The 13,063-nt window shown below is 50.6% G+C and overlaps 1 protein-coding gene across 2 annotated transcripts in view; it reads left to right on the top strand.

Moving 5' to 3' along the window:
• The window catches only part of TRIO (trio Rho guanine nucleotide exchange factor), a 356,120-nt gene that overhangs the window by 256,709 nt on the left and 86,348 nt on the right, over positions 1-13,063 (top strand). For both annotated transcript variants that reach the window (XM_069556151.1, XM_069556152.1), the window contains exon 34: positions 12,261-12,504. In XM_069556151.1, coding sequence (XP_069412252.1) covers positions 12,261-12,504 — 244 coding nt within the window. The remainder of the gene's footprint in view (positions 1-12,260; positions 12,505-13,063) is intronic.

The following is a 13,063-nucleotide window of genomic DNA, read 5'->3' as shown; positions in this document are numbered from 1 at the left end:
TTCTCTTGTTCTGCTTGGAATAGGCCTCTAGGAACTCAGAATCGAGCCTGCGCAGCTCCTGTAGAAAAAATAAGGCATTATTCTAGGAACTGTTGCTTTTAAGGCAGCAAGTTCTAGTACTTTATGAGAGGGAAGGAATCAGCCACTCACAAAAGCATGGGTTTGCAGAAATTAGTCATTTTACACTGAAGATCTACTGGGGTATTGGAATTATTCAGGAGCCACCTCTTAAGTATTTTATCCCTGAAGGTAATTCACCAGTTTTGGTTTACCTCCTCTCATACCCAACCTCTGAACTTCCTTCCTTGGGTCGGAAACCCCCACCTGCTCCCAGTGCCACGTCTTCAAGGCAGCCTGTAGTCAGCCCTCCACCCGAGCCCCCAGGGCCGTGGAGGCAGTGGCCTCATTCTCAGCCTGATGTCCTCATGACTCTGAAGCATGGGCAGTGACACGCCAAAGCTGTTGACTGAAGTGGAGGTGGCTATTTAACGGCCCTCATTGAGGCCACAGGGCTTCAGTAGGCTCAGAAGTACTCCTCAGGCCGTGGAGCTGCAGGGGCTTGTCCCCTCCACTCTGGGCTCTGCATTGAGGAGAACAAGCTGCGTGGATGTGTCCGAGAGTGGGGTTTGGAGGGGCCACACCCCTGGAGCTTCATACAGGCCATGGCGCGTGGCTTCGACCACACCCACGAGCCTGCACACGTGTGTTCTCCGCCTTCTTCTTGCAGCCATCTCCCTGTCTGTACTTCTCCGATAGAACGTCTCAGGGTCAGTCGATGACTAGGGAGGATACATTTAGGAAACGGCCTCCTTTTCTGCGTCAGTTTGTAAAATGCACTGTTGCGCTAAAGTGGGCTTAACCAGAAACCCTCCTCTTATCTCTGAGGCAGTTAACTTTTCGTATGTCTCGAGGTTCTTCCCACCCTCCATATTTCAAGTTTAAACAGCCTCTGCTGACAGAGGCAGATAGATCTGGCAAGCGCAATTACTTAACCATATTCTGCCTCTTGGACCTCATTTACGATGTCTGTTATGAGTTAGTTGTTATCATGGAGTTTGGTTCCCTTTCAGAAACTGAGTGGGGGGATGTTTTTGACTTGGCCTCTTGGAGAATTCTTGAAGAAAAGTTATCTGCCCAGCGCCATAGTGACTCTCAGACGAGGCACAGAAGGTTTTGAGTCTGGGGAGGAGGGGCTGCTGGAGACCCCTGCTTTCCAGGGGATGCCAATGCAGTTAGCCGATGCAGACCACGGGTCCCCACGAGGACCTTTCTTTCCTTGAAATGTCGGTTTTGAAATAGGCCATCTCTCTGTCTCAGATGTAATTCAGCACTGATTCCCGCTCATCTCAATGGTATTGTGCTGATAAAGCGATCTCATGAAATTATGATTTGAGTTCCAAAGGAATCAGACGCTTGCCAGATTCTTACCTCATTTGTCCTAAGCTTGCCTCCCCGAGGTAGGGAGGAGAAGCCTCCGGGGCACCGAGGGGACGCGGGAGGCCTGATGACCCTCACAGAGCCACCCAACAGTGGAGTAGGGAGCCAGAAACCGAATGTGCATTTAATTACCTGGTGACTCTACACCCTGTTATTTCACACTCAAGCTGAGTACAAGCTAAGTACTTTTAGCATATTAAAGAAGCAGTATTTAATATTTTTTTGCTTCTATTCACTTTATTAGTCTTGTGGTTTGCTTCATATAACAAAAATTTATATATATAAGGAAAATAGAAAAATATGAGGGTCAAATATAGGCTTCTATAGAACAGAGCTGGAGAAGGCAATGGCAACCCATTCTAGTACTCTTGCCTGGAAAATCCCATGGATGGAGGAGCCTGGTAGGCTGCAATCCATGGAGTCGCTAGGAGTCGGACACGATGGAGCGACTTCACTTTCACTTTTCACTTTCATGCATTGGAGAAGGAAATGGCAACCCACTCCAGTGTTCTTGCCTGGAGAATCCCAGGGACAGGGGAGCCTGGTGGGCTGCCGTCCATGGGTCGCACAGAGTCGGACGCAACTGAAGTAACTCAGCAGCAGCAGCAGCATTGAACAAAGCATCTTGAAATTGGGATGGAAAAAGTAGCCAAGGCAAGCCGGGGCAGCCTGCCAGAAAGGGGCCCAGGCCAGCAGGGGGCCAGATGTGAGCTTTCTTCAGGGCTAAGGCCATGCAGATCTTATTTGTAATGAGCAAGACATTCACTTGAGGTTGGTACTTGGCATGCTCTGCCCTAAGCTTGTGATATGAATGTGTGAGTCCACACATTTAGAAAAATAAACGGTTTCAGTTATTTTTCATGAAGTGTATTTAGCGCTACGTTGAGGATATGAAATTTTATGCAGTTTAAAAAGTCAGTAAACCTCTGGGAAGTGACAGTCTCCACTTTAGGAACTTGGACGGGTTTACACAGATAGTAGTGTTGCAGCAATATATAAAGTAATTAATGCCAGTACGTTTTAAAATGTGGCTGGATTCACATTTTTAAGAAAGGAAACCTGCGTCCAGCCTACTTAGGAAGTGCCTTCCGCTTGCATTCAGCCTCACTGCTCACATACCCAGCCTATGTGCCAGCCCCCTTAAGCTCATGCTCTCTCCTTTGCCCGAAGCTGCCAGAAGCAAGAGGGAGGCTTGACTCAGAGATTCCACCCCATGGGCTGGCTTTGCCAGAACCTCCAGGCCTCCTGTAGGTTTGCCCACGTAGGCATGAAATTGAATCACTCCATCCGGAAGCCTTTCCATTGACAGCGCATAGTTTTAATTCCCAGGCATCAGAGTCCTGACTCTGCCCAGACGGTAACAAGAGTAGAGTAAGCAAAGTCTTTAATGACCAGCAGCAGATGATTGGGCTTCTCTGGTGGCTCAGATGGTAAAGGATCTGCCTGCAGTGCAGGAGACACAGGTTCAGTTCCTAGGTCAGGGTCGATTCCCTGGAGGAGGAAGTGGCAACCCACTCCAGTATTCGTGCCTGGAGAATTCCATGGACAGAGAGCCTGGTGGGCTACAGTCCATGGGGTTGTAAAGAGTCGGACACGACGGAGCGGGGAGGGGCTCCCAGCCAGGCCTCTGAGCTCTGCTGCTCAGCAGCCTCTGCACCCGTTCCCTCATCTGTAAAAGCGGACAATACTGCTCCCTACTCCAGGGCTGTACTAAAAGTGTGCGTTTAGAACAGTGGCTTGCATGTCCTGAGTGCTGCATAGGTTTCAGCTGTGACCGTGTCTTCATTTGAAAAAGCGCCTCCTTCCCAGCCACTCAGTATTTGCTGTTGCACTCACTATACAGCGGCCTCTTACTGAGCACTTTTGTTGTTTTTTTTTTTTTTAATGTTTTATTAGAGCATAATTACTTTATTGTGATGACTTTTGCTGTAAGTCAACGTGAATCGGCATCAGGTGTACGTGTGTCCCCTCCCTCTGGAGCCGCCCCCTGCTCCCTCCCATCCCACCCTTCTAGGCTGTCACGGAGCACTGGCTCTGGGTCTCCTTCATCAGACACTGAACCCCCACTGAGGGTCTGTTTCACATACAGCATGTATATGTTTCAGCGCTATTTGCTCATATCATCCCACCGTCTCCTTCCCCTACTGTGTCCAAAATGTCTGTTTCTCCTTTGCTGCCCTGCAAGCTGGATCATCAGTACTATCTTTCTAGACTCCACGCGTGCGTGCCAAGTCGCTTTAGTCGTGTCTCACTGTTTGCAGCCCTACGGACTGTAGCCCGCCAGGCTCCTCTGTTCATGAGATTCTCCAGGCATGAATACTGGAGTGGGTTGCATTTCCTCCTCCAGGGGATCTTCCCTGACCCAGCGATCGAACCTGCATCTCCTGCAACTCCTGCATTGAAGGCTGATTCATTACCTCTGAGCCACTGGGGAAGCCCTCTAGACTCCATATGTACATGTTAATATGTGATATTTGTCTTTCTCTTCCTGACTGACTTCACTCTGTATGACAGGCTCTGGGTTCATCCACCTCATTAGAACTGACTCAGATGGGTTCTTTTTTGTAGCTGAGTAATATCCCATTGTGTATTTGTACCACAACTTCCTTATCCATTAGCTGAGCACTCTTGATTGCAGTGGATTTAGAAGCTGTGTTTATTAGAAGCTCGAAGCTGTACTAAAGGTAAACTGCTCAGATTTAGCGCCTGGACTTTTGCATCTTGATGTCTCAGCAGTAAACACTGACCACATACCGAATGGGCAGCCTCTGAAGAAGGGGAGATTCTCGCTTGAGACGTTTTCCCAACCATTCTTCTTCAATCCTACCACGTCAGCTGCACACGTGTAGGGTGATGACTCCGTGCTCTTCATGAGGTTGATCCGTGCATCCCCAGGTGTGAGGCCATCATCCCCTGTGCAGCCCAGGCCAGGTGCTGCCCTGCAGGAACAAGCAGGGGACACCCTCCCTGCCGGCAGTCTGGCAGAGGTGGCACCTGGCATTGGTTCCCTCTATCTTTCTAAGTAACTGTGGCTTTTTAAGTGCACCCATAAAGCCACAAGATGAATGCAACCTTTGCTGACTTGAGTTCGGTGCAGTCGTTCAGTCGTGTCCGACTTTGCAACCCCATGAATCGCAGCACGCCAGACCTCCCTGTCCATCACCAACTCCTGGAGTTCACTCAGACTCAGGTCCATCAAGTCAGTGATGCCATCCAGCCATCTCATCCTCTGTCGTCCCCTTCTCCTCCTGCCCCCAATCCCTCCCAACATCAAAGTCTTTTCCAGTGAGTCAACTCTTCGCATGAGGTGGCCAAAGTACTGGAGCTTCAGCTTTAGCATCATTCCTTCCAAAGAAATCCCATGGCTGATCTCCTTCAGAATGGACTGGTTGGATCTCCTTGCAGTCCAAGGGACTCTCAAGAGTCTTCTCCAACACCACAGTTCAAAAGCATTAATTCTTCAGCACTCAGCCTTCTTCACAGTCCAACTCTCACATCCATACATGACCACAGGAAAAACCATAGCCTTGACTAGACGGACCTTTTTTGGCAAAATAATGTCTCTGCGTTTGAATATGCTATCTAGGTTGATCATAACTTTTCTTCCAAGGAGTAAGCATCTTTTAATTTCATGACTTGAGTTGCTCAATCAGAAAAACAAAGATCCCCCCACGCTAGCGTAGAGTGCCTAAGTTCTACGAAAAGGCAGATTTTTTTCAAAAGTACAACTTCAGGGATAACAGCAACAGAAGTGTTTCAAAAAAGAGTGGCGGATCAAGAAGTGCTTTTCAATGTAAAGGTTATGGTACCCATCAAAGTCACTGTTGATGACGGTGGCCCATCTTTGATTCCGATTCAAGGCGAAAGGTTTATTCTGCCTGTTCTTTTGTGGGAGGGACCAGTCATCTGGCTACCTGCCTGCCATGCCTTAGTTTTTCAGGGGATAAAGAAAGAGGCCTTTGAAATGAATATTTCTGGATAAGTGCTGCTCACTCAGGAAACATAGTAAGCAGGCTCCTCTGGGCTCCCTTGTCCTACCCATGGTCTTGCTTTCCAGGCAGTGACTGAAAGTAGCACACATGGGTCCAGCCGCCTGCTTCCTGACCTTCCTTCCTTTTCCCGCTTTTCAGTCAACGAAGCTCTTTAGTCCTGCCCCGCAGCTCAGCTCTCAGCACCTGCCCAGCACGGTCCGGTGCCTCTGGTTCCGACAGGTTCAGAGTGAGGGCAAGTGCGGCATGAACCCAGCTTCTGCAGAGCTCAGAGGCCTGGGACCAGGAGCTCTCTTCTCTCTGCTTTGCCTGGCTTTTCTTTCCACACTTAAAGTTTGCCTTTTCAAATATATCTTTCCAGGTGAACTTGGCATGCTTTTGTTTTAACTTTTTATGTATTTATTTTTGGCTGTACTAGGTTTTCCTTGCTTTTGCACAGGCTTTCTCGAGTTGTGGCAATCTGGGGCCGTCCTTCGTTGCCAAGTGCCCAGGTTTCTCATTTCAGTGGCTTCTCTTGTTGCAGAGAAGAGGCTCTTGGGTGCTCAGGTTTCAGCCATTGTGACCCCAGAGCCCAGAGGCAGTAGTTGTGGCACACGGGCTTAGTTGCCCCAAGGCATGTGGGATCTTCCTGGCCCAGGGATGGAAGCCATGTCTCCTGCGTTGGCAGGCATACTCTTAGCCGCTGCACCACCAGGGAAGTTTGAGCTTCTTGACACCGTAACTCTCCATTGCATCTCACATGTGTCACAGTCAAGGAAGACTTCCAAGAGTTATTGTAAAGTCAGAACTGCTTACGATCGCATTAGTAATGGGGAAAGGGTTGCTGCTGCTGCTGCTAAGTCGCTTCAGTCGTGTCCGACTCTGTGCGACCCCATAGACGGCAGCCCACCAGGCTCCCCATCCCTGGGATTCTCCAGGCAAGAACGCTGGAGTGGGTTGCCATTTCCTTCTCCAATGCATGAAAGTGAAAAGTGAAGGTGAAGTCGCTCAGTCGTGTCTGACTCTTCACGACCCCATGGACTGCAGCCCACCAGGCTCCTCCATCCATGGGATTTTCCAGGCAAGAGTACTGGAGTGGGGTGCCATCACCTTCTCCAGGGGAAAGGGTTAATCTCCCTGGAAAAAAAAAACTATACCTAGAGTTTCTTTCCTGAATAAAATGTTGGATTTGGTAAGCTGCTGCTTTGGGAAAAGCTTTTTCTCTCATAGATTTATTTTTGTTTTCTTTTTTCTTTTTTTTTCCCCCTTCTTTCTCTTGGCAGGGGGCGAGTGGTGAGAAACATGGCATTTTTGCCATCTTAGCCATTTTTCAGTTCTCGCAGATTTCTTTTTTTCACCCGGATGTGCGAGAAACTCACAGCGGTCCTCTTGGAAATGCAGCAGCAGGTTTTATGACAGCTGGTCCTGTGAACTTGGCCTTGGGGTTGGGGTGAGCAAGGGGCCCTGGTGGTCACATGGTTAGGATGGCCTCTGATAAGTCCAGTCTTCTGGCCTCCACCAAGTGGCCCAGGGAGCAAGCTGCTGGGTTGATGAGAGGCTGGGTAATGCGTGTCCTAGGGGGGTTGTTCTGGCTGCCGGCGTGGCTTGTCTCTTGTAACCGCGGCCACTGACGGAGCCATGCTTTCCCGTCCCCTTGAGCCGAGGAACCACTTTCTGCTCTGTGTGTCTCCTGCAGAACTGCAAGACCCTTAGCGCGGTTTCTAAGCGCCCACATTGTCCTGGGCTGGAGGATGTGACTTTGCGGGTTGTATACTCTGCCCTGGAAGGGAGGTGGCTTTTATTAGCCTGCGTCTCTCCTCCTTCTGAAGTGCTGCTCTCAGAAAGTTGGTCCGACACCCACCTGCAATCAATCTGAGGTTCTGGAAGCAGGTTCACTTATAGTGAGGGCTACACCATCCTCATGTGAGTCGTCAAGAGCCCCTCTTCCTCTGGCGGAGCCTGGCCCACAACTCACCTGGGAGCTGGTCATTCGAGCCAGGTGCTGGCTGTTGTCCTTCCCAAAGCTGTGTATTCTTGGAATACAAACACACCTCATTACAGAGCTCTAGGGAGGGGCTGCTGGAGCCCAACAGGCGGGCGAGAAGCCCCCAGCCACGGCTCCGCTTCAGTCACTGTCCTTGCCTGCGTTTAGGCGAAGGAAAATAGTAAAACGTGGTATCTCCAGAAAACGTAAAAAGTCAATTCTGTTCTGTGTGGCGGTTGTGGAAGGTTTGCATGCCTGCAGCACAGGGTAAAGAATCCGCCTGCAGTGCAAGAGTCCTGGGTTCGGTCCCTGGGACGCTGCAAGTGTTTCTTCCTTTTGGGTGAAACAGCCACTTATTCATTTTCAGTCATTGAGAGAATTCAGGCAAAGGGATTCTGCTCTGATTCTGCTAACTGTACATGCATCTGGGTCCTTGGAGTTCCCCTGGCCGCCCTTTCAGAGGGACGCAGTTGGTCTTGGAGGAGGCATTTCATTATAAAGTATCCGCGGGCCCTTGCTCCAATTAAGACCATTTTACTACCGCGCTTTTTAATCACCACATGTAATTTTTTTAAGGTGAAAAACAGAAATTGTGGGAAAAAATATCTTCTAATGAGAATGTCACAAGAGTTACTGTATGCCATGGGAATTGAGATTTTCATAAATTACAATCCTAAACTGCATGTGGTAAGGAGCCCATGATACAAGTCCATAAAAATATATAGATGTGAAAAAAGATAAGGTTGAAAACTTTAACAAAATGTGGTTGAAAAGGAAAAGTGAATTTCTAAACTAGATAAATGGAATGGTAACTCCTTCAACATAGTGATGAAATTATGTCACTAGGGGTAGAAATATCACTGGTAAAGAAAGACCTGTTAATGATGTAAAATATATGTATATAATTATGTATAACAACATATAGCCTAAACTTTTTCTTACTAGGAGTTTAACTCTACTTGAAAGGCTGTAATGACTTGCACTGATACTTCAAAATAGTTATTTTAAGTCTTTCATACAAAAAAGTTTTTGTTTGTTTTTTTAAATTAACAAGCCTGGTTTTAAAGACGAGCTTTGGAATAAGTTTAAAACATTCAAACGTGAACACCGAGACAGAAATTCATGGGTTATCTCTTTTCTGGACTAGAAAATGTCCATTTAATCCTCCTCTTATAAATTCATACAGGCGATTCTTATGGGAAAACTCAGCTTATTCTTAGGGGCAGTGCCGAGAAGATATGATTTTTTTTTTTTGGACGATAATTCTAGCACTGTTTGAAAATATTCTTCTGATACTAGATTTTGTTACTAAGTTCCCTAAAGCCTTTGAAAAAGAATTTTGACTCAGTATGCAGTTCTTTGTCAGAACAGGCTTGATTTTCATTTCTCAGGCCCTGTCAAGGGCACAGATGTTTCCAATAGTTTTGATTACTGTGCGAGGGGCTGGAACTTGGAGCCAGAAAGAGCGTCCAGCTCCATCCCTCTGGGCCGCCCCGTCCTCTCTTCTCACCCTGCCCCCACGACAGAACCCTGAGCAGTCTGAGAAATCCCCTGCAATGGAGAAGGAGGCCAGCACAGGCTGGTGATGAGGGGGCAGTGTCTGAAGTTGAGCGTCCCAGGGCAGAGCCGGGGTAGTGACTCGCCAGGACCACACGTGCGGCAGGCCTGGTGGACTGGTGGCCATCCCAGGAGAGCTCAGCCAAGGGAAAGGGCTGTAGGAAGTGCAGGCCTGGGGGTGCTCGGCAAGCTGGGCTCCGCACCACCGCTTGTCCACGGGTCACATTTCCCTGGGATGGGAAACAGTCCTCCTTTTCGTTACAGGGATTAACCGCTTCCATAACATGGGTTTTTTGTGTGTTTTTTTGTAACAAGGGAATTCTTCTTCAGGCTGAGCCTCTGCCCTTAACCTTGTAACAGCAGCCCCTTCAATTGTTTGCAGAGAAGCAGGAGAGATTCAGCATGGTTTTTCCAGAGAAAAGTTTGTAAAATTTAGAAAGGGGGATCAGTCACTGGTGGAAATAGTCCTTTGTGGCCTAGCAAAGAGAGTTCCTTTCATCGACATTTAAGCTTTATTTTGGACGAGTTTTGTTTTGCTTTCTGGGGTTGTCTAGTGGACATGTATTTCTTATTCTATCTAAACTTGCTCTGGAAAGAAAGGCTTGGTTAGAGCAGGAGGGCAGCGGGGAGCACGGAGCACAGCAGCGGCCGCAGGCCCAGGCAGGGGGCACGGCTCCCAGCTCTCTGCCGGGGGCCAAAGGGGACGTGTCTTTGCACCCGCCGCAGCCCCCCGCCCGCCCGTCTTCTTGTTCTCGTGTGCCGACGCCTAAAGGGTGGCAGAGAACCAGGTACACGTCACACACCAAACACAGAAGACTCCCTTCCAGGAGCCACAGAGGAAAAGCCCGTGTTTCGTTTTGCTTTGCAAACAGTGGCTTCCTTTATAGAGCAAACCTGTTTTACTGTTTTCACTGCAGCAAGTGTGTGAGCACTCGCTGGATGCAGAGCCCGGCCCGAGGGTGCTCCAGGAGGAGCCTGGCCCTCAGCCCCAGGGTCTCAGTGGTGCCTCAGATGGGCCCAGGCGTGCCCTCACACACGGGGAGGGCAACACAGACCTGCCTCCTGGTGCCGAGGGCAGACACACACACACACACACACACACACACACACACACACACGGGGCTGGGACGTTCACAGGAGCACGACACAGACCTGTTTCCTCGTGCCAAGGGTAGACACACACATACAACCCAAGACACGGCTCATGTCAGGGTTGAGGCATAATCTGTTTAAGGAGAAAGTTGCTAAGGATGGTAGACACATCTGAGGAGCGACTTCTCAGAGGGACTCGACAGGGACTTAGATGAGACAAACTGGGCAGGTAGGGCTCGAAGTAGAAGGGACTGTGGACACAGGGCAGCAAGACTCGCCTCCGAAGGGGACACGGCCGCTCGGGCTGTTAGGCACACGAGGAGCCACGGAGCGTGCCTGGCGAGTGGGCTGGGACCCTGTGACCGGAGCTTTGAGTCTCCTGCTAAGGAATGTGTATCTAGGAGGATGGCATATCTGAGCATCTGGCAGCAGTGTTCAGGTACTTCGCAAAGAAAGCCTGGATCAGGCAGGCCCCTCAGAAGACCACTGCAGAAATCCAAGTGAAGTGAGCCGGGTGAGCGTGCAGAGGGAGGGAGCAGTCAGACAGACACCCCAGAGTCTGACAGCGTTTGGATGGTGGAGGCGTGCGACTGACGGCAGTACCCGAAAGGCAGCCTGGGACGAGTCATGTCCCAGACTCACTGCTTTGGAGAGACGGGGACGCAGCATGGAGGGTGTGGTTTGGACCCCAGCTGGGATGAGGGACACACTGGGGAGCCTGAGCCTGGGCGGCCGGGCTGGAGGGCCAGAGGGGACCGCCCAAACACGGGGCGCTGGTCACGAGACTGTTAACGTAGGAGGAGCGGTGATGAGCGTGCAGGTGAGCTGTCCCCAGGGAGCGTGCAGTCCGGGGCAGGTGGACAGCACAGGGTCACGAGAGGCCCTGCGCCTTGTTTCCCAAGCAGGTCATGGAGTTGGTGCTCTTCATGGAGTTTGTGGGTAGGCTTCAGGGGGCCCAAGACTGAAGAGGAGTTTGGCCAGAAAACAGGAGTGAGCTGAGAGGAGAGAAGGAAGAAGGGAAAGGCCTTTCAGGCCGCAAGCCACGTGGCAAGTGGAGGGGCGTGTTGGGGTGTGGGGTGGGGCCGGGGCAGAGGGTTGGGAAGGTGGCTTGGGGGCTGGGGAGGGCTCTGAGGGTTTTGGAGAGAGATGTGTCTCAGGGTCCCAGGCTCACTGCTCTGCAGGGACCTCCCAGTCCAGGCAGCACAGGCGCCCAGGAGCCTGCCATCTCCAGGCCGCTCCACGCTCGCCAGGCCAGGGTGGACTCCGTCTCGTTTATCACCGCATCTCATAACAACCCCCCCAGAAAGCCTGCGAGCAGAGTGTATACTCATGTGTGCTATGCTGTGTGCCCAGTCACTTCAGTCGTGTCCAGCTCTCTTGTGACCCCGTGGGCTGCAGCCCGCCAGGCTCCTCTGTCCATGGGGGTTCTCCAGGCAAGAATACTGGAGTGGGTTGCTGTGCCCTTCTCCAGGGGATCTTCCTGACCCAGGGATCCAACCTGTGTCTCTTATGTCTCCTGGACTGGCAGGTGGGTTCTTTACCACTAGAGCTACCTGGGAACCCCTTTACTTTAAGTTTAAAAATGAGGAAGTTGACCTGTAAACAGGTTTAAACTGTGTGGGTCCACTTATAATAGGTGCATTTTTTTTTCCAATAAATACGTATATGTGCTATAAATGTATTTCCTCTTCCTCATGATTTCCTTAATAATGGTTTCTTTTTTACTGGCTTACTTTATTGTCAGAATATGGTACACAGTGCACATGACATGCAAAATGTGTTAGTCGGCCGTTTTTGTTATTGGTAAGGCTTCTGGTCGACAGTAGGCCTCTAGTTTGGGGGTAGTCAAAAGTTATGCACAGATTTTTTTTTGACTGTGCAGGGGGTCGGAACCCCTAACCACCCACGTTGTTCAAGAATCACCGGTCCGTGGTGCTCTTTGAGGAGGAGGATATGTCTCAAGCAAGTATTTGGACACGCATATAAAAAATCTTCAGGTTCTGACAGTGTAACACACTGGAAAATATGTTAGAATATGATGAAAAAGTTAAAAAAAACACTATTCCCTTGGTTTGGAAAGGAGGTAAATTCAGGGACGGGAAACTTGAGGACCCCCACTCAGCCAGCATCCTGCGCCCTGACGCAGCTGGGCGTGGGCACCAGCCTCACCTGCAGGCCCGTGGTGGGGGCACACTGGCTGACCTGTGCCCTCTCCTCCCCAGCTGTCAGGCGGCTGCGAGCTGACCGTGGTGATCCATGACTTCACGGCCTGCAACAGCACCGAGCTCACCATCCGCCGCGGCCAGACCGTGGAAGTTTTAGAGCGGCCCCACGACAAGCCTGACTGGTGCCTGGTGCGGACCACTGACCGGTCGCCCGCGGCCGAGGGCCTGGTACCCTGCGGTTCCCTGTGCATCGCCCACTCCAGGAGCAGCATGGAGATGGAGGGCATCTTCAACCACAAAGGTAGGCGTTCGTGGGCGACCGTGACATCCTCCCGGAAATGACAGCAGGGCTTGCGTCCACAGTTCCTGCAGCCCCATAAGAGGTGCAATCCCTGCTGGTCACTGGCGCCCCGGCCCTTCATCACTGCATCCCTGGGCCTTTTTAATCCATCGGGGGCTGTGGTTGTCACCTGTCACTCAGAAATAACGGTGCATCGGTCGCCTCAGTTCCCCAGACCGTGTTGTAAGATCTCAGGTTAGAGAAGGGGGAAGGGAGCCGTTCTCTTGGAAGCCAGTGTCTTTCATAAACAGAGCTGACAGAAAGGCAGTGTTCTCCTCCAGGTGATGTTGAAAAGAGGTGGGAGAGGTGGGACCACGGTCAGTGTCTCCCTAATCAGGTTTTCACATTGTGGACTATTTTGTTTGTGTTAAATACTAGATGGTTGAGTGTGCGGGCCCCGGAAGCATAACTCTGCCATCTTTGTAGCCTGGTTAAGTGTCTCGGGGCATCTGAGACGCCCCCCCTTCAAGTTCCCTGCCAGGAGAGGGAACACAGCTGGACCCCCAGAGGGAGGCGAGCT

Source organism: Ovis canadensis, chromosome 16, assembly GCF_042477335.2.
Source record: "Ovis canadensis isolate MfBH-ARS-UI-01 breed Bighorn chromosome 16, ARS-UI_OviCan_v2, whole genome shotgun sequence".
Lineage (NCBI taxonomy): Eukaryota > Metazoa > Chordata > Mammalia > Artiodactyla > Bovidae > Ovis > Ovis canadensis.
The sequence above is the reverse complement of the archived record's forward strand: the minus strand, read 5'-3'. Positions and strand labels throughout refer to the sequence as shown.